This window comes from Morone saxatilis, unplaced genomic scaffold, assembly GCF_004916995.1.
Source record: "Morone saxatilis isolate NCDOM2014 unplaced genomic scaffold, NCSU_SB_2.0 Contig12, whole genome shotgun sequence".
Lineage (NCBI taxonomy): Eukaryota > Metazoa > Chordata > Actinopteri > Moronidae > Morone > Morone saxatilis.
This window is the reverse complement of record NW_023339674.1, coordinates 7,635,098-7,662,907: the sequence shown is the minus strand read 5'-3', so window position 1 is coordinate 7,662,907 and position 27,810 is coordinate 7,635,098. Positions and strand designations below refer to the sequence as shown.

Genomic DNA, 27,810 nt, shown 5'->3' with positions numbered 1-27,810 from the left:
TTTTTTTTTTTTTTTTGGTCTGTACATAAATTCCTGTTGGCGTTGTCACTGACCTTATCTGGTCGTCGCCGTTATTTCCCCGTGCTGGCTCTAGTTTTCCCTAGAAGACAACATTTGAATGCATAGCCAATGGTTGATAACACAGCAGCTTTCATGTAGCCAGACTTCATTCCTGAGTTGGCATTTTCTGCTAATGGGGTAAGATTGTTTATCAGTGTACAGAAGATTTTTATTTAATCACTCCTACAGTTAAGATGGCAATTCTGATTAGACAGCTGAGGGCGTGGCCTGTGGTTGACTGTTAACGGAGAGAAACGAGAAGGGAACAAGGCAGGCAACAGGCGAGTACGGTGGACCCAACCATGTGGAGGAGTTGAGCTCTTGAGCCTTCACAAGGAGTCTTCTGCCAGATGTTGTGTAACGACTCCAAACTGGGTCAGTGTTTTCTCCATCCACACACAGACGGGCTAAATTATAGCTTTCTCTGCCGGCCTCGCTATAAATGCTGCTCGGCGCAACACACAGACTATATTCTTGCATGTGCCATCATGTGACGCGTTTACCCGTAAAATATCTCTGGCACGCTTCCCAGCAGTCATAGCAGGATAGTTTTACACATCCGCCTTTCACACGTCTTTCCCAGACCCCAAACAGAAGTGTAGCACGGCCCGTCGTAGTGTTCAGTGTGTTATTGTTTAACTTTCAACCCCAACACGATTAGCATCTTTCTAGTTGGAGCACTCTGGAACAACACTGAGCCAACTGGCTGCTGTCAAATGGGACTTGGGAAAGCGATGAATTTTTCATAGTGCCTTTTATTCCTTCTCCCCCTTCAGACTGACGGGGCTCTCATCTTCTCCTTGTGCATTCGGTCCTTTTATTTTCTCTTTGCATTGTACTGTAAGGGTTGTCAAAAGGGTCAAGAAAAAACGGCTAAATGAGAGGCTCAGTAATCCGATCTCAATATAATTCCTGTTATTTTCCCCCGTCTGATACTGGTGATTATTGAATTCTCACTGCGCAGTGTGCTTTGAGTTTAGTAGGTCACTGGATTGGAGTATTTTGTTAATCAGGCGAAGTACACTCATGTTTTTGTGCTTTGTTGGTGGTTTTAACTGACTGGTGTAAGTCAGAACATTGCATCATTTCTTAAATCAGGAAGTGTAACGTGTAAGTTTAGCTTTTGGTACCTACATTTTCATGTAGCGTACTTGTTCAGCAAGCTATTTAAATACAACTGCACGAAGCTTTGCTACATAAAAGCAACATATGTTTAAAAAGGTGCCTTTTACACAAGAATGTCCTTATATTACGTCTCTCCACACCATCTGACTTGAGAAGACTGGTATTATTTCAGCAGCACACAGAGCATACTGTTTGTCTGCTTGCTGTTTTACATTGTCTGTAGCCTGAAGTCTACCGGCGCATTGTGCACAGTGGAACCAGACCTAAAACTGTCCATAAAGCTCCTGCAAGGCTCCTTTTAACATTAGGTCTTTGTGTTGTTTCTGCTGCGTGTCTGACGAGGAGGTCAGATGCCTCCTACAGTCACATGTTTGAGGAGCAGAAGCCTGCTTTTATCTGTTGCAGGGCTTCGTCTTTGACTGGGACTTGTTTTGCACATTCTGTACACAAACTAGAGGATTTTACTAACAAATTATTATTCCCATTTTGCCACGGGAAAATGTGCCACTGACAGCCGCTAGAGTCACAAGTACATTCTGCGCGGCAATCGAGTAAATCACAGCTTTTTTTAAATGAGCTAGAGTCGCATGTGAGTTGGAAACAGAACACTGGCACAAAGCTGGACTGCCCAGGAAGGCCTTGTCACAGGGAGGGTGGATACAGTTTCAGACTATGGGGCAGCTGCTGTGGTCTGTCTCGTCCTCTCTCCCCATATGGCATGGTGATAAAACTGTTGGGATTGCAGTGTCATTTATTTCACTGAGCTCCAGACTGCAGATGGCGTAGTCGCCGCGAGGTGGTTCCACATACAAATGTTGTTTTTTTGTGTTTTTTTTGTGTCGTGAAATCTCATCGGTTCATTTGAGATCTGTGCGTTTTTTTTGTGTGGCTCGGTTCGGACTGCTTGATTATTCCAAACTCTTTACTAACGGCATAAAAATATCTTGAAATGGAGAGAAATGGGATGATCTCTATTGGATATGACAAGCCATGTGTGGGGTGGGTGGTTTGGTGGGTGGGTGGGCGAGGGTTATCTGCCATATGGAGTACCCATGATGGCCAACCAGGATTCATAGTGCAGCCTGTAGTTGCATAAAAAACAGAGCACCACCGAATCCCACCAAGTGACTGGCTGTGTGAACGCTGTCGCTAGCTGTTCCCTCCTGCCCTTACCTTATAGGTCAGTGGTTGAATGAAAGGGTTCCTATGGGGAGGAGCCAACCAGAGGGGCCTGTCACATAACATAGAGTTGGAGTGGCCATGCTTCAGAGGGAGTGGAGGCTGAGCTCAAGGCAGTAGATGGATTAAACGGGTCTTGCTTGATGTGGAACATGGCAGCAGGTGTGGATATTTAAAGCACTAAATGGAGGGTGTTGTAAGGGAGGAGTGTTAACGGCACGGGCTTAGCTACCAACACCCAACCTTTTCGGTTTACAAAATATTGGGATAAAATGCTGAATTCCAGTTTTTCTTCCTGAACTCGATGAGGATAATGTGACCGATGTGTTCTGAGTTTTTCTTCTTGATTTGGGTGTGCTTGTGGTGAATACGGAAACGCTGTGAGCTCTACTGCATGTTTGGAAAATGGCTGGTGAAAAGGACGCTGAAAGACTGCGTGCCTTGATTTACCACGTGGATCTGACTCGTGCCGAGCAGTGCATGGGTGCCAAGAACAGGCACTTCAATTTGAAACTGATCTATTTGACCTGTCTTCCCTTTAAAAAAAACAAAAACTCATGTCACTTTTTTCCCTTTTCTCATTTTCTTCCAGGTTATAATGTATGACCAACACAGAATACGTACAACTCTATAGCCAACGGGATCCCGAGGACTTGATTACAGTCGCTTCAAGCCTGATAGTTTGTCCGTGCGGCTGCTCCCCCTCTCCCTTCTGCTCACGCCCGTTTAGTCAACTGGCATTTCTTCTAACATCTTCCCATCCCTCTCCTCGGGTGAAGAAGACTTGGGTTCCACTGTGATCTCAGTCTGCTTTGCCTATCGCCTACCTTCGGTTCCTGTTCTACTCTCAGCAGTAGTGCTTCCCTGGATTTGCATTATTCTCTATTAGGTAAGGCCATAACTAATGCACAATTCACATTACAGGCATCCAATCCTCTCTGCTCATCAATTACTAAAGCCATCTATTACAATGTTGCACAGGTGAAGGCATGTTGGAAAAGGGTGCGGAAAACAAGCATGCTGGGTGATATTGTTTTACTGGACCAAAATGTATTTCTTTTGTACCTTTCCTTCGCAGGCATACCGTCAAAATTTACCAAGATGATTCCAAACGGTTATTTGATCTTTGAGGATGAGAGTTTCCTGGATTCCACCGTGGCCAAAATGAACGCTCTGAGAAAGAGTGGTCAGTTCTGCGATGTCAGACTGCAGGTACGCCTAATGCAAACACAACACTCTCACACGTGGGCCACTGCTTTCTTTCAGAGAAGCAACCGAGTCATTCTGTGAAACCTAAGAGGTGTACCATAGGGGATGAAATGACAAAACATGTTTGTTGAGAATACAAAGCAGTTTGAGGTGCACATAGTTCACTGGGTCTGAGTGATGGATGATATCTATTTTGTTCAACTTGTGAGTCATTCCAAACATGGAAAGCAGAAAAAGATTTGAGTATTTACTTTAATGTTTCCTGTTATGTTTCCGTTGCGCTCATATCTCAAGTGTAAGAACCTGTTCCCACCATTTAGGAACTGACATTTAGACACTAGCATTGAGGCACAAGGGGAAACTAATGGCTGTGATGTTTAACTATTGATCATGTTCCTTTTTTATTCTAAACATTCTCAGAATCTGAGTGCTGAACCATTAAAATCACACTGTTTTGAATTCCTTTCCTTTGAACAAACTCCTACACATCCTCATTGTTTGTCTTCTTTCTCTTTCTCTCATTTCTCCAGGTGTGTGGTCATGAGCTGATGGCTCACCGTGCAGTTCTGGCTTGCTGCAGTCCCTACTTGTTTGAGATCTTTAATAGTGACAATGAGCCTCATGGAGTCTCACATGTCACTTTTGAGGACTTGGACCCAGAGGCTGTAGAGATCTTGCTCAACTACGCCTATACTGCCCAGTTAGTAGCACCTTTTGACCTTTTTGCCTCTGATCTTATTACAGCAAAATTCACACCTTTTGAAAATGATTGATAACCTCTTTTTTTTTTTTTGTCTTGTGTGTAACACAGGCTAAAGGCAGATAAGGAACTGGTCAAGGAAGTTTACTCTGCAGCCAAAAGGTTCAAGATGGAACGAGTTAAACAGGTATGTTTTTATTCATCTGCGTTCTAACCACACTTGCCTCTAATGCCGCAATGTTGGTCACACATGATTATGGTTACAAATAACTTGATTTTTAACACATCACCCTCACTCCTCAGATCTGTGGCGACTACCTGCTGTCTAAAATGGATTCCCAGAACGCCATCTCTTTTCGTAACTTTGCCAGCTCTATGGGAGATGCCAGAGTTTTGGCCAAGGTGGACGCCTTCATCCAGGACCATCTACTGGAAGTGTCTGAACAGGAGGACTTCCTCAAACTTCCCCGTCTCAAGGTACTAGCTTAAGGTTGCACATATGCCAGAAGAGTTCTGTACAAGTATGGTCTGAACATGAAATTACAAGGAAACACAGGTTAGATGTTTTGGACCTATGCTAAATTGTAGGACCGTGCCAGAACTATCAAACAAATATACATATATATCAGTGAGGACTGACAGTTGTTGACAGAAGTTGTCTGTTCTAGACCTCCTTTGCTCCTGCATTATACCTAGCCAGTGTTGGAGGTCTAAATTGTATAACACATATGGATTAAGCTTTGTATTTTTACTCTTCTGACTTTGACATGAGATTAACAATGCTTACAGTATGAAGGTGTGCCTCCTATAGATTTTCCTACTGTTAAATCCTGCTGAGTGTGTATTTAGGGCAAGGGACTTACAACATATGCAATAGTCTAGCGTAGGTGGGTTACGGTGTGTAGGTCTTAGTCAGTATGAGGACTGCACTAGGTACTTTACGAGGCAACTCTCAGGTTGAGGTTGTGCAGATCAGATAAATTAAATGAAGTTGTGTTGAAATACAATCATACATACTGTTGGGCTTCCATTATGGTTTACACCGATTGAAGATTGTACATTAGCTGGGAGTACTGCTGAAATGATTAGTTGACTGGTCGGAAAATGAACAAGTAACTATTTATTTACCAATTAAATACTTTATGTATTAAGTACAACATTTTTAATCTCAAATGTGAGGATTTGCTATTTTTCCCAGTTCCATGTCATTGTAAATTTGATATATTTATTTTTTTTTTTAATGGTAGACAAACACTTTTGGATTCAGGAGCTTGTTATCAATTTAGATGTTAAATGAAAAAATGTGTAATTAAAAATGATCTGTTGGTAAATCCTTGGGTTTGTTGCAGCCCCAGTTGGGAGTTGAGATTTAATGGGTCATTTTTTCCTGAAGTGAACCACAGACCTGACCCGTATTGATCATTATCCAAAATACTGATGACTGGCAGCTGTTTACTCCATTAGCTAATTGCCGCTGGCCTGTTTGAGTCAACAAAGGTTTTTTAAGAATTTGCTTAAAGACAAGACGTGACTTCAGAAAACCAACACGAACCTATAAAATATTTAGTTGGAACACTTAAAATACTTTTCACCCAGTAATTAATCCAAACATGTTTTAAATGTTGCACCAGAGGCTTACTGGTTGAATCAGTGGTGTGAGTGGCTCCCAAGTAACTTAATATGATTCTATCCTCTCGTCACTATGGCAAAATGAAGCAGTTATACAAGTAATGAATCACCTGATCCTCAGGTAAATTAATTATCAGCCAGTAAGATAGATTTTTCCAGTGAAGGATGTGGTATTGATTTCTTCAGTTAAGCAGTCACTTTATTCTTACTGTTTTTATTTCATTGTGTGTTTACAGTTAGAAGTAATGCTAGAAGACAACCTGACCCTGCCCAGCAATGGCAAGCTCTACTCGAAAGTGCTCAACTGGGTGCAGCGTAGCCTTTGGGAGAATGGAGACCAACTGGAACGACTCATGGAGGAGGTCAGTACCGGGGTGTGCAGTCCCAACTCTCAGGCTGATCTTCAATTCTTACCCTGCCCCTTCCCCTCCCTCTGACTCCTCCTGTTTTTGACGTTAAGAAGTCATTAAGGGGGCTGAAATAGAAATGGCATGCCACTGTCATGCTGCTATGTCAGGATTGTTGTTTTTTTTTTCCCTCTGATTTGTTGAGGTTTTTGCAGTAAGAAACTCTGTACCCCTGAACCAAACTACAAATTAGAGGTGAGCCGAAAAGAGCTGCTGCTTGCTCTTGTTTTTTGTTTCTACTGTTCACTTTTGGGTATGTGGTTGGTTTACATACAACCCCATCTGAGTATTACAGTGCTCTTCTCCTCTGAAACACAAAAACACAGGTTCTCACAGGTCTGACCCTTGATTCTACTGTCTCACTGCCACTTTACTATCTGAACAGGTGCGCGTTTGTTGCTCCAGCACTAACAGGCACTCCTCCCCGTTGATTTATCTCTCCTGTAGGTTTATTAGCAGCAGCAGGAGACCAGACTGAGGAGCCAGGACTGAGCCACCAGGGTAATGAGTCAGAGAAAAGAGAGGGAGGAGAGGAGCACTACTGCCTCTCAGCAGCCTCTCTTTGCAGCCAAGCAACACTGTGCTCCCATCTGTCCATGCCACATATACAGATGCATTTACCAGAACACATTGCTTGCAAACCTTTTGCAATAAATACATACATTTCATTGAATGCCCCTTTACAGCACATAACAATATATTCCCATACAAACAAACCACTGGCACATTCAAGAACCACTCAAATTAGGCATTGGACAGAAAATCATCATAGTGATTTGCTCAGCACAAATATTGTATTTCACTCGACTACAGATTAATCAACGTTCCAGGAGGAAATCTTTTCACCAACTAAACTTGTCACATTTTTAATAAAATTAGGCTTTCTAAAATATGCCCTTCGAATGGGCAACTAAGTGACACATATTACCCACAGAACATTTCATTTTTCTTTTCTTTTTTCTTTAATTTAATCTCTTACTGGGTAATGATTTAAGATTAGCTTAATAGTTCTTAAAACAGCACTACTGCCTGTAGTCATCTGGATTTGACTGCCTATTGTGGCTGCCATCACAATGACCAGCTCCTTCATCTAGAGGACCGGTTTCCAAGCAGCAGAGGTGGAAAGAGCGCCACATGCAGCCCCTCCTCCTTCTCCTCCTCTTCATTCTTCACAGAAGATCTTTCCAGATGTAGCCTCTCATTCTTCACCAGCTCCCTCTTTCTTTAGATGCAAATTAAGGAGGGCTACAGTCGATACCTTCTTGAGCTCAAGCACTTAACCCACTCTATGCAGTGGCACAGCAGCGTGTGTCTTTTTAAGGGAAGCTTTCCATCCAAGCGACTGAAGATCCAGGCCTTCACCCCTTCCCCCTCTTCCTCTTCACAGCACTGCCCCCTCTTCCTCCTCCTCCTCCTCCTTCCCTCCTCTCCCCCTTTTGCTGGGGTTCTTAGTGTGTTGCCATGGAGACAGCCACATGGGTGTGTTGTTGCTGTTTGTCTTTCAGGTGCAAACGCTGTACTACTCACCTGACCATAAGCTGGTGGATGGAGGGCTGGTGATTGAGGGGCACAGTGAGGTGTTTGGTGGCGAGGAGGACCACCTTCAGTTTGTGCAGGTACTCAACAGCTTGTGCCTGGCTTCACTGTAATGAAGTCTCTACCACATTTTGCTTGGCAGTGTGTAGCTTTATTTTACAGCTTGTGCCTGGCCATGCATAAAAACACTACACAGCCTGTGCCTGGCTAGAAGTAGATATGGCTCATTTAATACCACAATTTAGCCACACTATACAGACTAATGACAGTAGATTAGCCATAAATGAGCTATGACGCCTTCCTGGCTATGCTGTTGAGCATATATTAAAACCATATTTAGATTTTTAAGCTAATCTTAACCAGTGGAGCACAGGCAGTGATGGCTGTCTCAGCTTTTACCCTCTTTTTGAGTTGTGACTGAACTGTGTGCTGTTAGACCTGATTTTAGCGTGGTCTGAGACACTAGTTTGCAGTGGTGTGTTGTTGGCTTCAGATGGCGTGAGATTACAATACATATTGGGACAAGATTAATGCAGGTTTATTATGTACGTCTACATTAGACCAGCTGGATGACTAGTTTGGGGTATGATTAGTTGGTGGTGGCCACTGGTGGGCCTGTGGTGCAAGCTTGGCTTCTGTAGCTGCACTGTGCTCTTGCAGAAGAAACCCGTACGGGAGAGCACCCAGAGACAGATGAGCTGCAGCTCCTCAGGAAGCCTGTCGCCCTCCAACCAAGCAGCAAATGCCCCGAAACAGACCGCCAGGAGAGAGTGGAAGTACATCGCCTCTGAGAAGACCACAAGTAAGTGTGTCTATGAATTACATGTGATTTGTTACAGGACAACCTGAAATATCTTTCAAATGTATTTTGAGCATAAGTCTAATAGATGCTGACTTCAAAGATAAATAACTTGAAAGGACATAGCATCTAAATTCAGATTATTTTTTTTTCCTTTTCCTCCAAAATTCTGTGTGGCTCTAACAATCGCCGATCTTACCCCTAGACAACACCTACCTGTGTCTGGCTGTGCTGGACAGTGTGTTGTGTGTGATCTTCTTGCACGGTCGCAGCAGCCCTCAGACCTCCCCCTCTGCCACCCCCTGCCTGATGAAAAGCCTCAGCTTCGAGGCCCAGCCCGAGGAACTGGAGGAGCAGCCGCTCTCACCCATGCATTATGCTCGCTCTGGCCTGGGCACCGCAGCCCTGAGTGGGAGACTCATCGCAGCAGGTTAGCACTAAGCAGGGGTAGAAAATAAAAATAGAAATAATGTGTGAGGTGTGTATAATCGGAGCTACAGGGAGGTGGGATACATGGGAAGACATAGAGCTCAGTTTCTTAGTGTAGGCCAAGTTCCTTCAATGCCCACACCAAACCTGGTGGGGCCACAGAGCTCCACTGTAAGCTTGATACATCTTCATGTTCCTGCAGGAGGCTACAACAGAGAGGAGTGTCTGAGGACTGTGGAGTGTTATGACCCCAAAGAGGACCGCTGGACCTTCATCGCTCCCATGCGGACTCCAAGGGCTCGATTCCAGATGGCTGTGCTCATGGTACAGTTTACTATTCATCTTTATCTCCGATCTGTTGACTCCAGAATAAAGGGACATTTTAAAAAATGGCCTGGGAGTGCAACTATCTAGTGCTTAAATATGTTTCAGTTGTTTTATGCAAATCTCATGACTTGTCCTTTTACACCTCGCAGGGTCAGCTGTATGTGATTGGAGGTTCAAATGGACATTCTGATGAGCTGAGCTGCGGGGAGAGGTACGATCCACAAGCTGATGAATGGGCTCAAGTGCCAGAACTGAGGACAAACCGCTGCAATGCAGGTTGGTCTCTCCCGCAAGGATTCATTAACAGATGGTTGAATTTATTGATTTCTGTCTAGGAAACGCTTCATAAAGTGACGTCAGGCCAGTTTTTCTTATGTAGTTGATTCCTGTCCTTTCTGTTTGAAGGCGTCTGCTCACTGAACAACAAACTCTACGTTGTGGGAGGATCGGACCCCTGCGGGCAGAAGGGCCTTAAGAACTGTGATGCTTTTGACCCTGTGACAAAAACCTGGTCCAACTGTGCCAACCTCAACATCAGTACGTGCCCACACAGTCCCATATACACCCAGATTATTTGATTTACCTTTGACACAAACATACAACATGATCTAACCTCAAGCATTAAGCTGGGTAATCTTTCTCAGAGGGCTAACAAATGTCTGTCTTTAGTGTGACGTTTTAATTATTCCCTCTGGGGAAACTGGAGTGTTGGAGCAGAGAATACATTATGTTAAAGAATGAGACCAAACGTAGGATAACGATTGTGGGGGGAAATTAGAAAGTCGTATTCATTAGGTAAATTTGTTTTCAGGGAGGCACCAGGCAGCAGTGTGTGAGCTGGATGGCTTCATGTACGTGATTGGAGGGGCGGAGTCCTGGAACTGCCTGAACACTGTGGAACGCTACAACCCTGAGAACAACACCTGGACCTTGATAGCCCCCATGAATGTGGCTCGCAGGGGGGCCGGCGTTGCTGTCCATGCAGGTGAGCCCCTGACCATAAATGGTTGAGAGCGGTAGAACCAGAGACTGTAAGCTGCAGTGGGGTTAATTTGGATGGTTAAGTTTTTGTGACATTACGTCGATATTAATGTCTCTCACTCCGTCCAGGCAAACTGTTTGTCGTTGGCGGCTTCGACGGCTCCCATGCGCTCCGCTGTGTGGAGGTGTACGACCCCGCCCGCAATGAGTGGAGGATGCTGGGTAGCATGACATCTTCCCGCAGCAATGCGGGCGTGGCCATGCTGGGCGAAACCATCTACGCTGTGGGCGGCTTCGATGGCAATGAGTTCCTCAACACGATGGAGGTGTACAACCCTGAGACGGACGAGTGGAACGACTGCACCAAGGCCCTGACTCCCCTCTCCGACTGAAGAGGGGGAAGCCAGGGAGGTGTGAGGAGAGAGGGGGAGAGAGAGAGGGAAGGGGTTGGGGGAGTTTCACAGTGCTTCACCTTTTTCCAAACTAACAGGCTTAGTGACGTAATCGTGTTTCGTGACGTTCTGTGTGTATGTGTGTGTGTATGTGTGTATGAGCGGATATGTGTGGGTGGGGGGGTGGGGGTTGTCGCGGGGGTGGGGGTCGTCGGGATGAGGGGTCTTCAGTGAAGACTGGCTTATATGTGGCGCGGTTGGGACGGGGATGGAGGGGTTGTTGCCCAAAGCAACATGACGCCTTTGCATATTGCATACAATGTTTTTCGTGCTGTATATATTTTATTTCTTCCTCATTTTTTGTCATATGCCAACATTTAATACACTTAGTGCTTTTCTTTTTCTCTTAGAGTTGAAAAGTTTGTCACTTTCATTGAGGGTTTTCAGATGGGCTCGCAATTATTTGTCACTTGGAAGGTGGCAGTATAGATTGGTGACAATTGACTTGAAAGTTTAAATTTATTTAAGAATATTTCTGTTGTGGAAATGTAATTTTGCTCACATATTTAAAGGTCAGCAGTTTGAAGCCTTACCCAGAGTGCGAGTTAATAAACACCTGTCATGGCTTTTTGTGTCATTTTAAACAAGCTGGATTGCTTTTTGAATCTTAAATGATGGCCTTTTTTATATTTTTTATACACTGCTGATTTACCGATAAAACAAAAGTAGTAGCAGACAGCTTAAGTCAATGAATCTAACCAGTGCCAGTTTTAGTTAATCTTTTGGTGCACACACCACACACGCACAACCATGCTTCTGCTAACCAAACTTTTCTTATCGTGATTTATCTAATTGATGTATGTAGAGATGCAGTTTACTGAAGATCCTTTTTTTTTTTTTTGTGTGTTTTAAAGTGTCAGGCATTGGCAGATTCTTCTGGAAGGAATGTTAGTGAGAAAATGATCACATTTGTAACATTTCTTAATTAATAAATCATTTAAATCAGATTTTTGTCTTCAGCCTACTTTCTCAATGTGTGTCACTGAAGTTGGGCAGTACTCTTTTACACTGTTAAGTATTGAAGAGATGTCTGCTTATGATTAAGCCTCAGCCTGTTAAAGTCAAAGATCAGCAGCTGAACCAGGTGCTGGAAGCCCCAAATATAATTCCCAACAGCTGACTTTACAATTTGCTGACCCTAAATTAGACTTTACTGCCATCTCCCCCTCGTCCTGCTCCTCCCATTGAGTAATTACTGTCCCGGCCACTGCTGTCTAAGCTTTCATTGCCACCCATTTCCTCAGGGACTACCACACTAAGCCAGGTTTTTTTCTGTTCCTCTAAGTGTCTTTTAGGGCAGATTATACTAAGCTGTCTAACAGACCTCAGCAGGAAGCGACGACGACAGTCACTCTGGTGGGAGTGTTGAAAGAGGACCAGCTGAGCTGACCTCAGACATCTGACTGCCATTCAGAGTTTGTTAAATCCCTGCCCTGCACTCATTCACAAGTCCGCTTCCTATAATCTCTGCTGACGCACCTGACAGTCACAGTAGGAAAAAGCAGCATATGAGCCTAGCCGCTGCCGGAAGCAGGGGCTAAATGCTTGGTCACTGAGTCTGTGTGTTTTGCCTTGCCACAGCTGATGTGTGCTGATGTCCTGTCACCCTTCTCCCTTACACAGTTGGTTGGGAATAAGTTTTGCTGGCTTCTTCTTTTACCTTTTAGTCATTTTTGGATCTTCTTGTGTACATATTTAATATGTGTATAACCGCACTGGAAATTCAGACAAAAGGATTCTGAAAACAAGATAAACCCGGTGGTTCCTCTGGATATTAAGGGAAATTTCCATCACATCAATAAAATGGTCTTAAAGCTGTTTCACGTTATCCAGGCACATGTTCATACAGTATCTGAAAAGAGAAAAGGTCACTTTGGGTCAAGGTAAGCTTTTTAAATGCGCACTTTTATAAATTATTAGGTGGGTTTTTCCATGAAAATGAACCAATGACGCAGGAGATCTGGAACAAAAAGCCAACAAAAGCCAACACTACAGCTTATGAATAAATGTTCAGTAACAGCTGCGTAGCGTTGGACTCAGCTGTGATGTAATGAGACAGGAAGTTCCCCTCATTATCTGCCCCCCCCACCCGCTCCCGCGTGACGTCTGATGCTTTAGCCTTGTGTCACAGTAGCAGCAGTGTAATCTTGGCCTGTCTGCCAGCGTCACCTGCACTCTAATCCCCTTAGTCACCACACACGCACACGCACGCGCACGCACACACGCACACACACACACCTCTACTAAAAACTACAGGAAATGCCACTAGAAGGGAATTATACTCAATTACTGAGACTAAATTACTTTGGAAAACACTTCTACTCAGATCAGTGGAAGCAAATGATGCAGATATGAAAAATAAGTCTCCAACAAGATGATAAGTTCAAATCATTTAATTTGTTGCAAATATTAACTCTTTAACATAAAATATATTTTGTTCTCAAATTATTTACATTTTTACTTAAAAATCAACTAAAACCAGCAAAAGCTGAAAATGTAGGTTCACTGGTTTTCAAACAAGATTAATGAAATATTATTTATTGATTGTGCATGACACAAACTCACCATTTCCTTTTTTTTCCCAAAGAAATAGCCATTCGGTTGCAGCTTCTCACTGGGACACTTTGACAGTCCGACAGATGGCTTTCAAAAATCATGATTTTGTAAACAAGAAGCTCAGAGGACAGTCAGTCGCATTGGACTCACTTTAAAGGAATAGTTTGGCACTTTTTTAAAGATGATTCGCTTTCTTGCCAAAAGTTAGACGCAGGGATCGATAACTCTTTCACATCCGTAAGCTAAATGTGATGACAGTTAGCTTAGCACGAAGACTTGAGAAACAGTGAACAACAACTGGCTCTTTCCAATAATAACAAAATCTGCCTGCCAGCACCTCTAAAGCTCAACGTGTTACATCTTGTTTATTTAATCTGTACAAAATCCAAGAGTAAGAAGAGTTGGCTTCATGGGAGTTGTGTGCGTGTGATGTACATTACTGTGTAATTTGGTCACATAGCATTAGCTTAGGTGAAAAACCAAAACACATTGTCTTTTTACCCAGCAGGCAAAAGCAAGCTGCATCTTCATATTTTCATGATCTCACTGATATCTATGGTCAGCCCAAAATGATTGTTTAAATCATACATTTAGACTGTGCATCTCCATCTAAATGTTGGTTCCGTCCTGGGTAGACATTTTATCTTTCCAGACAAACAGAGGACGTCTGTGGGGTGATAAAATGCCTTTAAAGACACAACCTGCGGCTGGATAACAGACTTAAAAAAAACCATTTTATTTTCCCTTAAGGTTTGCAAAGTGAACGGGTTGTAACAGAGTAAAGTTAAGAGGGCTGTGGTGACTTGCTGGAGTTTCTAGTGGTTGCCTGGCAACCTCACGGTGACAACAAGACTCACAGAAGTTATACTTCCTGGCCAAGAAATAGGCAGCACATAAAAACCAAAGCTCTGTCATTTTTACACTTGGTTTGTGTTAATTAGTAAACTAGTAGGTGGACAGAGCCAGGCTAGCTGTTTCCCCCTGCTGCCAGTCTTTATGCTAAGCTAAGCTAATCGTCTCCTAGCTCTAGCTTCATATTTAATGGACTGACATGAGAGTTGTATCGTTCTTATCAGACTCTCAGCAAGAAAGTGAAAAAGTGTTTTTACTAAAATGTTGTACTATTCCACTGAAAAGCTGCAGTGTTTTAAACTGAAACTTTCTGTGAAGTTGATCATCTCATCTATTTATATCATAAATAATGGGAAACAACAGTTTAACAGGGTCTGGGTTGAAAAGTAATGAACAGACATTAAAATATAGTTATAGTCATTAAAAAAAAGGCTATCTGTAATTGTTGGGTACCTTCAGACATTGTTGCTATTACTAAATAAATATAAAAACGTATATGTTTGTACACTATGTTACAAACTGTTTTAAAAGCAAACATGAAATTATAAATAATTATGAAAACCAGTGCTGTGATTAGATCCCTTTCAACAAAAAAATGCAATATTTTATGTGCAGAAATGTTTATAAACCCGGTGAACTGAGACAAAAAGCCCTGTGAAGTGTGAAAGATGACAACCTTGTGTAAAATAGAGTAAGGAATATTGGAGAACGGTGAAAACAGTACTTGATGCAGTTGAATTAAACATACTAATAATCAGCCAGATGCTGTATGAAGTATGAGAATGATGGAGAACATACACAGGCACCCATTCCTTCAGGGAAACAACAACGTGTCAGAAAAAACAAAAAAGGTAAACAGCTTCAGTCACCAGGGACACGGTGCGAGCAGACATCCCTTTAACTTACAGTTTTTTTCTTCAAGTAATCAGATTATTCGGTGGGGGGTTCTGCTCCAATCAGGACTACGTGGTAAAGGTGATATGTTGACCAACGCTCCCAACACAACGATCCAGGGCCCCTTTTAGATCCATTAACTGGTTCCCTCCAACTCTCAGCTTCTCCCTGGAGCACAAGTAAAGAGACAGATCAGATACAAAGACACAAACATTTCTGCAAAGGTTGGAACAGTTTTGGTTTTTTCACATGAGAAATGTTTGTATTTGTGTCTTTCGTTGTGTGTTCTTTCTATAGATTAAAAATGGGCGGGAGTTTGAATCTAAATCTGGTGACATTAATACATAACTTTTTCCCCAAAACATTTGGTTTTATTTAGTTTTTTTTATTATACAGTCTATTATTTAGTCATGAATATGTGTTATAATAATATTATGAGTTTTGACAAAGTCCAAAGCCTGTTGGTTGAGTTTATACACCCTGATTTTATTCAGTGTTTTTATACCCAAGGAATCAATTTGAATAAGCAGCCAAAACATGTAAAAAATCTAAACCTCACATAAATGATAAAATAATAAATCATCCAGTGCAGAATTGTACATTAGTCACATCATGCTATCTGGATGAACCCGGATGGCTCTGCGCAGACATCTCGATGAGTGAACTTTCTATGTGCTGATTATGTTCGGCACAGAATGTCCACGACAGACAAAAGAGCCACTGTGGCCGCAGCGGCTTCCAGAAGCACTGGGTCTCAATGGCCGCTATTAACGCGCACTTTTCCCCAGTTGAATTACATTTTTCTGGTTGCAACACCACATAAATCCATGCAGTTACAAATGCGCAACCTATACACACAACCAATCTTCACTGTGAGCACAAACACATCCATAAATTGGCTGCTACAGTCTTGGCAACGGCTGCTAAGCAGCGGAGACACTGAGGGACTTTGTTGCTTGTTTGTTTCCTCCTCTGCTTTGTTTCCATTGGAACGTTATGTAACTGCCGGAGGAGAGAAAGAGGAAAGAAGGAGCAGAATTTGCCGGCTGTTGACGGCCCCTGTTCTCTCCCTACATCCACCCATCCACTTCCCATTCTTCATTCAATAGTGCAGCTGGGCGGTTTCATAACCTGTGGGAATCTCACTTTTGCCAGGTTTAGTTGTTGGCCTGCCTCAGATGATCTGGTTTTTCATTCCACCGTGATTCGTGCACAGAGGGACTGTGTGAAAAGGCTTTTTGCATTGACAACAACGGACTGGTCGCAAACTGGTCACGTCAAGCTCTTGCATGGAGAATCAAAGGCAGTGATGCACATGAATGGTACACAAAGTCACTGACCCACATCCACAATGTATACACACAAAGAGGGAGAGCTCTAGTGCTTCTGTGTGTTACATAACGGCCTGAGTGTGTTTGACAGGTAATTAATGGATAACGCCAGGAGATAGTAACGATTCGCACTGAACTAATATAGAAATATAGAACCACATGATACATTGAGATGACATAACTGATCTCAGGCAAGTCATGTTTAACAGAAAGCCTCCAATTAGATCCACTCTCCAAACCCAACTACTGTCCGCTATGGACAAATGGATCATCTCCATGGCGACCAGAAGAAGAAGAAGACATACTTGAACAATTTCCCTTTTTTTTTTTATACACACACAGGCTGGAAAGTGACATGCAACAGAGAGGAGATGGTGGAGTGATGGGGCTGCAATGTAACAACGCCCCATGAGCAGTTTCTTAGGGTTAGGTTGCTTTGCTCAAGGGCACCTCGGCACAGGAGGTGAAACTGGCACCTCGCCAAGTCCCTACACACTGAGCTACTGCCGCCCCAAACCAACCCTTGGTCTCCACAATCTATTGTTTAATATAAGAAGAAAAATAAGGAATGATAGTAGGCGAAACTGTGCAGGAGGTCACCTTTTATAAGAGATTTTTCTTTTTTTTCTTTTTTTACACGTTTTGAGATTTTTTTCTTTCACTATACACCAATTATGCTTGGCTTGGCTTCTGTGTTGAAATCTTACTGCAATCTTTGATGGTATGGTTTACATAAAACATAAGGCTAAGTCAGTTTTTCCATTTGAAGTTCATTTGAAAGCAAAACACTGACTTCAAGAGTGTGACCTACAGAAAGGCTTATAAAGGAATGCCAGTTAATGATAACGAGTTGGCACTGGGTAGGCTTATAAAATGTTAAGGCATTAGTAAATAATGAAATAGTGTTCTACTTTAGTAATAATATGCAATAGAGGATAAAAGGAAAGCTTATATGTGTCCATCCTTCTATTTTTAGTACTTAGAATCCATTTTTCATTTAAAGTGAGTCTGATCCGTCTTATCAAACACAAAGCAGTTCCTCTTCTGTTTAGCTTTTAAATAAAAATAGCAGAAAATAAACTAATTTAGGGCTCTAGGCTTTCTTTGATTCATTTATGTGCTGTTCCATGTTGGTTGGTTAGTTTTATCCAACAGCAGAACAGTGTTTCCCCCAGGTCATTCTGTTTGGTTGAGTTACATAAAATGAATGTGTAAATATGATATAAGATAATGCTGGAAGGGATGAACGCTTTGGATAAGGACCTAGTGTTTAAGGTTGTGTGTCTGAGTCAATAAATTATGTAATAAGTGAAATGCAAGTTAAACACTGACGTTGACACATGAGCTTGAAATTATATACACACAGTGTAAGAGAGAGATGATACAGGCATTTGTTCTCACCTATTAGCTGTGATAATCGACGGCTAAGCTACGTCGTATATCAACCCTCAGGAACCAGAGCGATAGTGAGAAGGTGTTAGAAGGTGTAAAATCAACAGTCTCACACAAATAACTCCACTTGTTTCCAAACACATAAAATAAAAAAATAAAAATGAATCAAATATTTCTTAGGCTGTAATGTATCAGAATGCAAACTGAGCTGAGAAACAGAAAACTGGAAAACAAATCTGTGTTTTGTTTTGTTCAATTCCCTCCCACTCTCTTAAAAAAAAACGAAAACGAAAAAGGGCTTATGTAAACACACAAGTGCGTGCGTGTCTTCCAGACAAAAACTGTCCGAGTGCCCTATATACTATATCCTTCCTAGAGAGAGCTATAATGTGTTTATTATAGCTCCAAATGCAACAGCAAGTTAACAGCTAAAAACTGCAGACAGACATATAAATGATAAAGTATCTAAAGACCAACAGTTGGTTACTTTTTTATTAGTATTTTTGCTATAAAAGGCAACAGGTGTTTGTTATACAAACGCCTCTGGAAGCTTATCTGCCAGTCGAGGCCCACTTGTACTGAAAGCTGTCTGTCGATGACTGAACATGCGCCAGGAAAGGGCCTCCCTAAGGCCTTATATAACCCATGACATCATACCACCGCATTGAGAACAAATCAAATATTTAACACCACAGATAATGCACTCACTGAGTAAAGGCCTACATCACTCCACAGTGGATGTATCAAATAAAATATTTACAATCACAACACAGTCGGCTTAACTATATCTTTCAGTGGTGACCTGTTGTAACGAAAGCTGGGGTGACGTGACTGGTAAGTGCCCGCAAAGCTCTTCCACGAAGTGACAGAGCAGATGTTGTCTTTAATACTAAATAGACCTTTGGTTCCATCATGGTTTCACATCATTATTCCAAGCAAGAAAGTAACTCCTTTAGTTATCTGATGATAGAACTTGTTGGCCATGATAATATAATAAGCATTGTCAATATAATAACAACCACAGTACTAATTCTGAAATATTTATTTTAAGTGATCTATAAAAGAAAGAGCTATATGATCAGTTATAGTATAAGTGAAAGTCATTATCTTCTAGGACGTTATGAAATCATCAGAAATGGCTCCTGACAGTCATGCGGGGGCATTAAGAGAGGACACATTCCGGTAATAGCCGGGAAATAAATAATCTGTTGAATACATATAACTGTGGCTTGTTTCCATGGCAGCTGTGGGTTCAACCTGCAGTCATAAATGCAGCAGCAGTTTAGCTTCAGAACCACCTCATGATGGACCTGGAAGGGGCCCTGGATGTGTCCATTGTGTTGATGATTTTTTGGGGAATGTGGGTTTAAAATGAAATTCTCTTGATTATTTATTTGTTAAGCCTATAAAATGTCCAAAAAATTAACATCCAATTAGAGTCCGAAATCCAAAGATATTCAACTTTAGAATGAGATAAAAGACAGAAAAAGAACAAATCCTTATGTCTGAGAAGTTGAAACCATCATTTATTGTATGATTATTATTAAAGCTGTTAGTAATTAATTACTCTGTTGCTCGACTTATCAATAATATAATCACTAATCACTTCAGCACTACAAATGTGAACTAGTTGAATAGCATTTCAATTATATTATTTCTAATATTTAAATAAAATTTAAAAAAAACATGGCACAGCTGTTAACAAATTCAGAAAAAGATCAGCCGTGGTTTATACGTACTACAAGGAGTTTTTAACTGGCTTAATTTAGTTCTGATGTGTCTATATGACCTACATAAACAAACAAGGCAGTCATCGAGAAGACTGACTATTTCTATGTAGTTATTCTTTGGTTGGATTCCCCTTGAAATCAATGAAATGAGGCTGTGGAAACACTACAGCTTTTGTGCACAGAGGCCACCAGAATCAACACAAAATGAAAGTTCCTTGTGGTAGAGTACAGTTTATGTTACACCATGTCATATTATTAGTGACAAGCAGAGGAAAGCAGCCAAGAATAAGTAGGATAACTGTGTACTTGTATGTGTTAATATTTAGTCCTAAAACAGGCAGGATAATCTTAGAGAAGATGTAAATGTAAAGCCTGTGTTACATGACTGGGTGAGAGAAAGGGTAGAGGTTACTTTGCAGCCCTGGAGGCAGCTCCTCTTTACATACATCCCACCCTCTTCTAAAAAGATACTTATAATTTACAGCCTAAAAATAATGTTATATAGGCCACAGGTTAAAATAAGCTGTTTAAAATAGATAGATGACATAGACAATGACCTTGTGAAATGACACAACTCACTTAAGCTGGGATCCCAGTTAAGCATGGTAAGTCAACACTTCCTTTACTTTATGAGCGTTTATGGGAGTCCATGTACTGTTTGATCTCTGAGGTTCAATTAACGTCAACTGGTTACTAAACATTTATCTCTAGTTCACACTGCCACTTTCACTGCTATTAGTACACCCTGACCCTACAAGACAATGTGTGTGGGATTATGTTCCAGCCCTGTGGTTAGTGTGGTGTTTCCCCCCGTAGATTATAAAAGCACAAAGATCTATTAAGCATCAGGAGTATGTTAATGAGTGTCACAAATGTTTGAAATCGTTGACATGGCCACCGCCATTGTGAGAGTCCTTCTGGGGATATCTATGAGGAGGCCTATTATAATAGAGTAACGGCTACGGCGCTGGAAAAACACACGTACCTGCCTGGGCATGCTGCAACAAAGAGTGCAAGAATTCAGAGAACCTGAGAGTGTTTGATTGTGATATCTGATCAGAAAAAAAGTTGTTGCTAGATGCACACATCAAATTCAGTGGGTACATGTCTAATAAAAGCAGTGCTGGATCTATTTAATTTGTTTTAATATGCTTAACCTCCAGAGAAAGTGACTAAAATGTATGCTAGGCTTGTCATGAATGTTAAAACTACTTAATTCCAGTCATATTTAATAATTACACTAGTGAGATTTCAGCTGTAGCGAATGTGAGTCAAGAAATCTGATTTACCAGAGACAGAAGAAACCATTTAAATGTATGCTCTGTAGCAACAATATATCATTTTTATTATGTACGTGTGTGACCTACCTGTAGTCTTGTTGTGAGAAACAATCAAGAAGGTCATTGGCTGTCAATCTGGAATCCACATTAACAATCTGAAACACACAGTGCATATGAGCTGAGCTAAACACGAACAGGTCAAGGTGAGCTCCACAAGACAAAGGCTACTGCTGCGGCGCAAAAAAGATGACTTTAATTGATGGCTAATCTTATAGCAATAACTGTGAAATGGCACCAACCTTATTAGAGTCGATAATGCTGAGCAGTGTCTGGACTTCCTCCAAACCAGGGGCTGAGGACAAGATGCTGTGATGAACAAAAACAACACATTTTACTGTTGACCTCTTTTCTAGGTGAAGCTTGAAAAGTTGTATTTGCATTTTGTCAGAACGTTTTATTCAGTGAATCTGAACTAAATAACCATTTGTTTTCTCCGTGGTAAGAACATTTAAATAATAGATTTAAGTATGTGCCATAAGCATTTATTAACCCCCACCAACCCCTTCCTACAGATTCAAGAGAATCATAAAGAATACATATGTAATTCTCTAACAGGGTTTTAGTTTATATGAAATCTTTTGGCACACCTTTAGTCTGAACATATTGAGAGCTGCAAACAAAATGAATACACAGCACTCCAGTGCTTTCTCTATCTTTATCCATCCATAACCATGCACCCAACCGAAATGCACACACACACACACACACACACAAACTCAAACACACGCCACTCTCACTAACATCATTACCGAAGGCTACCCTGAAGGCCTTGGGAAATAAAAAAAAACTAAGTAACAGACATAAAGAGAGCAATTACTGACAGTAAAGGAGTGAAGAATGAGGAATACAGAATGGTAATCTGAGCAGAGTTTCTAAATTATCCATATCTAGTGTCCACAGAATGAGAAAAAATGAGGAAGAGGGAGACAGAGAGAGATAGCCTGTATAGAATGACTCATAGCTCTGCTCAAACATGTGAAAATGAGTCTGGCTGTCTCCTAGGCAACTGTTCTTGAGCAGCCTAATACACACATAGATAAGTGCTGCACAATTGCAAAGATGCATACACATAAAGCATATACTGCGAATAAAGATTCCTGCAGAGAGACAAATTTAATTTATTATAATCGTATTTAAAATGTTATTCTAGACAGAGATTACTGAGGTGTTAAACAACCCCTATATGTGTCTTTCATATCATATTTTCCTGTAGCCAAGTGAAGTGAAGTAAACAGAATTGAGCAAAGCCACACGCTGACTGACTGACACACACACACACACACACACACACAGAGTAACTATAAGGTTGAGAGAAAAGCAAGATCTGAAAAAAAAAAATCTGTTTTTGAAAGAGGATGCAGTTGTGGCAGAACTTGTCAAGGGGGTTTTGTGCACACATCTGCACCTTCAGGTCTTAAATATGCTCCGGATGTCAGTGTGAGAACAATGGAGTCTGCACACTTAAAGTTCAACATGCAAAAAAAAAAAGTCCAATCATTACAAACAACAGAGTGACTTTTTGAGGACATTGCAACAGATATACTGATGTACCGCTTGTAACTTCACATTGTCAACAGGAAATGATAGACGCCGATCGCCTGACGCCCTAACACATATAGTGAGTGCATACCATCAAAGCAAAACATACACCTTTCAGATAAGACAAAGTATCTGGTAATAAAGCACTACCATAATAGTCATAAACTGCATGACAAAAACAATAAACGGGAGTTATTGAGGCCTAGAGGTTTGAAGTGGTAACAAAGTGCAATTGGGACACATAATTAAAAGTTTAGTGCCTTAAGATCTGAGAGGTCTGTTTAGTCTGTTTTATAGCCACTGAGCTAAAAAACAAAACGGCATGACTTAAGCATCATTTTACTTTTTCATTCTCATGTCATTACAGAGATAAATATCTAAAAACACCTGTACACGTTTTGCACTGTAAGATGTTTCCTGTACGTAGAGACATAGAGATACAACAAAGCACAGCTGACACACGACACAGGAAATAATGCATACGATCAATTACAAATCACAACATGAAAAAACTGGAATGGCGGAAATAAGAAACACACCCATAGATGTAGAGATAAGTGATGAGCTGACATCTCAAATGATCTGTTTTGGTTAAATAAATGTGTCCTGCTTTAACTATGTTTTTATTTCATGATCTTACAACTTGAAAGTTATTTTCAGGAGCATATCACAGTCAAAGGAAATGTCCTCTATGCTGGTTTTGTAGCTCTAGAGAGTAGGAGCTCAGAGTGCCACCTGGATGAAACAGAGGGATCAACAGACACTTTGCCCTTTGGATGTCAGGAGTTTGTTGTTGGTGGCTCTCAAAGAGACCCAAATGTCACAATGAATCACATCCACAGTAATGAATAATGTACTGACTCTGACTGCACATTGTGTTTGTGTGAAGTTGGGATGTTTTATGTGTGTGTATGAGAGAGAGAGAGAGAGCAAAAGAAAGGTAAAAATAATTAATCAGACAGAAATTGTGAACACTTGAGAAATAATACAGTCTGGCCGCATTCCTGAAGTATTTATATTATATCAAGTCAGCAGAAAGAGTTCTGAATTGTGGCATCTTTTCTTTCACCTGCCATGACAGCAATGTGAATCATCAGAGACTTAATGGGAAAAAAAGTTGAAGGACATGTCTGCAAGGGACTGATGTCAGCTTGAGAAACATGGTGATTATAAAAGAAGATAGAAGAAGAGCAAAAAACCCATTAATAGCTGCTCTGATATGTCATCTTCCAGCGGCATCAATTCTTTATGGTTCCTCATTACACTAAATAAAAAAAAAAAGCTCACTCAGCTTCTTCCCCCCTTTAGGATTAACCAGTGTGAGTGCTAGATGTCCAAATCTGTTTAAAAAGTATGTACAAATGTTTTCAGATACCACTGCAGGACCAAGTACACACTGACAAAGCCTACAGGAGGTGAAGGTGTCCTAGTGATAACTGTTAGCATTTTTGTTCGCGAATGCACTGTGAGAAACTAAACAGCGCTACAGTCTGTAGAAGCTGTCTGTTGCGTCATGGGAAAGGTGATAAGGCAAAAGCTACAAGGTCAAGCAGATTACAGCCTGACTGACACTACATGCCAAATAAGGCCTGGGAGCTACGAGAGCACACGACACATAACCAGGACACAGGAAGGAGTAGGCTGGTTAAGGACAGGTGAAGGACAGTTTTAAGACTCTCCCTACAGTATAAAGGTATAAGAAAGGTTAAGTCAGAGGGTTTAGTGTTTAGGTTTAAGTAGGATGACGAATAGAGGTCGACACAATAGTTACGGAGGTTGTTGCAAGAGAAGCAATCAAAGGTGACACATGAACTCCTGCTCAGAAACTTCCTGGACTCGTCAATTTATTCTCATGCTTAAGGCCTCAGGCTCTTTAAACATATAAAAACCGTAATGCATGGCCCTTGCACTGTGAACACAGTACCTGAGATGTGTCGAAATGCATACCCTTTTCTGTATAAAACTGTTAAATTTATAAATAAATATAGATCAAAACTTGGGGGGCTTTCAATATTAGTCTTATTAGTGAAATTAATGATAGCTGATGAGTGACAGGAAACTGTGCAGGTTGAAATCGACCCCGGACCCGCTGCGACGAGGACAGTGACAGTACAGTTACTGTACATGGGCTGCGTGCTCAACCTAGCGAGCTACCAGGGCGCCCCAAATCTCAACTTTTGGGGGGAGAATATACATACTCACATTTTTTTGTGCGTAGCAACTTTTATAAATGAGGCCCCTGGTTCTTTAGCTGCTAATCTCCAGCTACTTGCTAACTTTTCTGACCAGGCAGTGTGCAGTTGGTTTTTAAAGCTTTTCAAGACAGAACGGGGAGGATGAAACAAAAAAGACTGGAAAACTATAACAGTGAGCTGAGGGGAACAGCCGAGGTGATCATTCCTTGTGGGTTCATCACCACACGTGACCCCCTCTCCCCCGATTAATTTTTAATATAACATGTCTGGTGGAATATTTAGACCGACAGCAGTGATATGAGTGGCTGAGGTACCTGCTGAAGGCTTGGAGCAGCTGTGAGACCATGGAGGACAGTTTGTGCAAACAGACCAAGGCATCCTGTGGTGGTGGAGGACCTCCCACTGGTTGAGCACTCTGCATAGCGTGAGGGTCAAAGCCCAGAGCTTTGAACACTTCCAAGCTGAAACATGACAGAAAAAAATGACCTTAGAGGTCAGCAGAATGGGAAAAAAACGAAATAAATATAAAAATAAACAACCTCTGAAGTATTGCTTTTGTTTTTGCAAATTCTCCCCCCATTTGTCCTCTACATTATCCATTGGGTGACATAAGGTCCAGGTGAAAACAAAGTGTTTTTCTCCATTAAAAAGAACCAGTAATTATTAGTGACAAAAGGTAAAAACACATCACCCTCAACTGCTCTCTGCAGTGTAGTCATCCCAACACTGCATTAATCTAATCTCTTTACACCCACCTTATTTGACACACATTAGACCAGATGTTCTCAAACAGGGCCCACACTTCCAGGTGAGAGACCGGAGCAGCCGTGGGTTGTTTGTCTTCATCTTCATCGTCATTCATGACAACATCAGAGGCAGGAGATTCCCCCTACGCAAACACACACAGATTGAGCTATTAAACAAATTGATTTATATAATGTATCATTTTTGCTGACCTCAATATTGCCTGTTGTGTTTACAAAATAATGTAAATGTAACATTTTAGCCAACACAATGCCAGAATAAACAGCAGGGTTTTATTTAATTAGGATATTTTATTATTTTTTTCACATTCCAATTCCAAAGTATGAATTTCTTGAGAATTAAACATGCATTACTCTTTTAAAGAGTGTACCTGCATTATTGTGCTAATCATTATGTTGGTGGTACAAAATGGTCTTCAAATGACAATAATATTTTTTATTGCGAGTATTTTCTGGTATGATATATTGTCTAACAAAAGTATTTAGTGTGACAGGCCTAAATCTGGGTATAGACACAATATACAAGACAAAACAGGGTATAAACATATCTTGTGTATTTCTGTGCAATCTTGGAAAAGGAGTTCACTTTCTGAACAGAGCAGAAGTGGAATAAATTTCAGCTCTGATTGCATGAAATACACTTCAATTTTAAATTGCTCCTAGCTGACCTGCGGTTGTAGCTTATTGAAAATGTTGTCCATTAAGGAGATGGCACTGGGAACACGGCTTGAACTTTTCCGAAATTCTTTCACAAGCTCCTTTGCTTCTTGGAGGGCGGTTAAGGTAGTGCTACAGTCCACTGTTATACCTGAGTAAAAACATAAGAGATACATATCAGATGTGTGCAGGTAGATGCACATAAAGGCATACATACACGCAGCTGTTGGTGTTTTGGGTAGACCTAGGCATAAGGGAAGAGGTGCTACTTGAATAGCAAACACCTTTTTCATGAGAGGATGTTTTCTGTGTGTAACCTTGTGAGAAGGACTGTTGTGAATACAAATATGGAAAACAAAACAGCCAAGCAGTGAGACGCTGTTGCCAAAAACTAGTCAGCTCAGACTGGCTGTGAGAACTGCAAAACAATGTACACAACACATTGCATGATACACTGTTATTTTTGCTATACTGAATAATTGAACGGACATTGTATGCACTTACATTAATTCCCTGGTGCCTTATCATAACAGATACCCATCCATTATAATTACCCTCACTGTAACCTGAACTGTTATCAATACACACTAAAATGTGCCAAAAATTGGGAAAGCATTCCACTGGAAGTCCTACACTGGCTATCAGGCTGTGCCATCATAAATCTACTGGGCCCCATGACAGGCGATACCATTATCTAGGCCTGACCTAACTTACCTTTAAGCAAATAGAATTCTAGCCCTAAAATTCAGCTTTAATCCCTATTTTAGGAGGCTGTCCTATCAAGTATAGCTACACGTACACACACACTCACAGCCTGTTCAAGGGAGAGCAGAAAATTTCAGGCAGTACTTTTCCACTCCTAGATTTTGTTCTTAGCCTCACATACAGTGTATCCCTCCTCCTCCTTCTCCTCCTCCTCCTCCTCTTCCTCCTCCTCGCCCTACTCTCACAGTCCTGGCACAGAGCCAGACTGCGTGGTACCAAGAAATCCTAAATCATGCTAGTGTACCAAGGATACACAGAGCATTGGCAAAACTACATTGTTTTAGCTATTAACATTCTTGGATGGATGAAAAAGTATTGTGCCAGTGTTGTAGCAGTCACCCCCACACAGGTGGACAGAGAGGCTGAGACACACACAGACACACACACACACAAAGACAGTCTGTCCTGCTTACAATTAAAGTGTACCTCCCTCTTCCCTTTTCCCAAGCAGGCTCATAATAGGAAATGCCCCCTTTATCTCTACGGGCACCGGCGTATTAATATAAGCCGTAGACAAACAAGGTGTGGGTACATGCTCTGCTGTGTGTGCACTCTGATAAAATGCAATAGTACAGGGCTGAAATTACATGGCCAGCCTTTTCAAACAGTTTTTCCCAAGTGTTTTGTGCTCGTCAGTGTAGTAATGTGGTGAGAGAAGGTGAAGAACACACAGGTGACAAAAGTGAGAAACGTGGGAAGTTAACTGAAAGGTAGAGCTCTCCTGGGTCAAACATTTGGTTTTTAAAAGTGATTTGGTTTAATTCGCTCTCTGTGCCATTCAGAGTAAGGCTGCAACTAATGATTATTTTCCATTATTGATTAATGTATTCTTTCTTCTTTGATTAACTGCAATCTATAAAATGAAAATTGTCATATTTTCTCACCATTTTCCAGGGGCCCGAGGTAACATCTTCTGCCCTTTGAGAAAGTCCTGGTAGCTACAGGGTGGGTGTGACGCACTG

At 41.4% G+C, this 27,810-nt stretch overlaps 2 protein-coding genes across 4 annotated transcripts in view; one reads left to right on the top strand and one right to left on the bottom strand.

Annotated features, from left to right (window-relative positions):
• Positions 1-10,947, top strand: part of ivns1abpa (influenza virus NS1A binding protein a) — a 12,925-nt gene extending 1,978 nt beyond the window's left edge. Inside the window, exons 1-15 of one of the 2 annotated variants that reach the window (XM_035652813.1) lie at positions 2,377-2,526; positions 2,957-3,253; positions 3,443-3,576; positions 4,104-4,273; positions 4,385-4,460; positions 4,577-4,750; positions 6,139-6,264; positions 7,815-7,925; positions 8,506-8,647; positions 8,850-9,074; positions 9,276-9,397; positions 9,550-9,676; positions 9,806-9,937; positions 10,212-10,385; positions 10,511-10,947. In XM_035652813.1, the coding sequence (XP_035508706.1) occupies positions 3,466-3,576; positions 4,104-4,273; positions 4,385-4,460; positions 4,577-4,750; positions 6,139-6,264; positions 7,815-7,925; positions 8,506-8,647; positions 8,850-9,074; positions 9,276-9,397; positions 9,550-9,676; positions 9,806-9,937; positions 10,212-10,385; positions 10,511-10,773 (1,953 nt within the window). In that variant the 5' untranslated portion in view covers positions 2,377-2,526; positions 2,957-3,253; positions 3,443-3,465 and the 3' untranslated portion in view covers positions 10,774-10,947. Of the gene's footprint in view, positions 1-2,376; positions 2,527-2,956; positions 3,254-3,442; positions 3,577-4,103; positions 4,274-4,384; positions 4,461-4,576; positions 4,751-6,138; positions 6,265-7,814; positions 7,926-8,505; positions 8,648-8,849; positions 9,075-9,275; positions 9,398-9,549; positions 9,677-9,805; positions 9,938-10,211; positions 10,386-10,510 lie in introns of those variants that run through there. The other variant, XM_035652811.1, reaches the window with a different exon arrangement.
• Positions 10,948-12,940: 1,993 nt separating this feature from the next.
• The window catches only part of swt1 (SWT1 RNA endoribonuclease homolog), a 22,772-nt gene continuing 7,902 nt past the window's right edge, over positions 12,941-27,810 (bottom strand). For both annotated transcript variants that reach the window (XM_035652810.1, XM_035652809.1), the window contains exons 12-17: positions 26,095-26,234; positions 25,418-25,551; positions 24,977-25,123; positions 21,168-21,234; positions 20,956-21,023; positions 12,941-15,303 (exon numbers count right to left, since the gene is read on the bottom strand). In XM_035652810.1, coding sequence (XP_035508703.1) covers positions 15,204-15,303; positions 20,956-21,023; positions 21,168-21,234; positions 24,977-25,123; positions 25,418-25,551; positions 26,095-26,234 — 656 coding nt within the window. In that variant the 3' untranslated portion in view covers positions 12,941-15,203. The remainder of the gene's footprint in view (positions 15,304-20,955; positions 21,024-21,167; positions 21,235-24,976; positions 25,124-25,417; positions 25,552-26,094; positions 26,235-27,810) is intronic.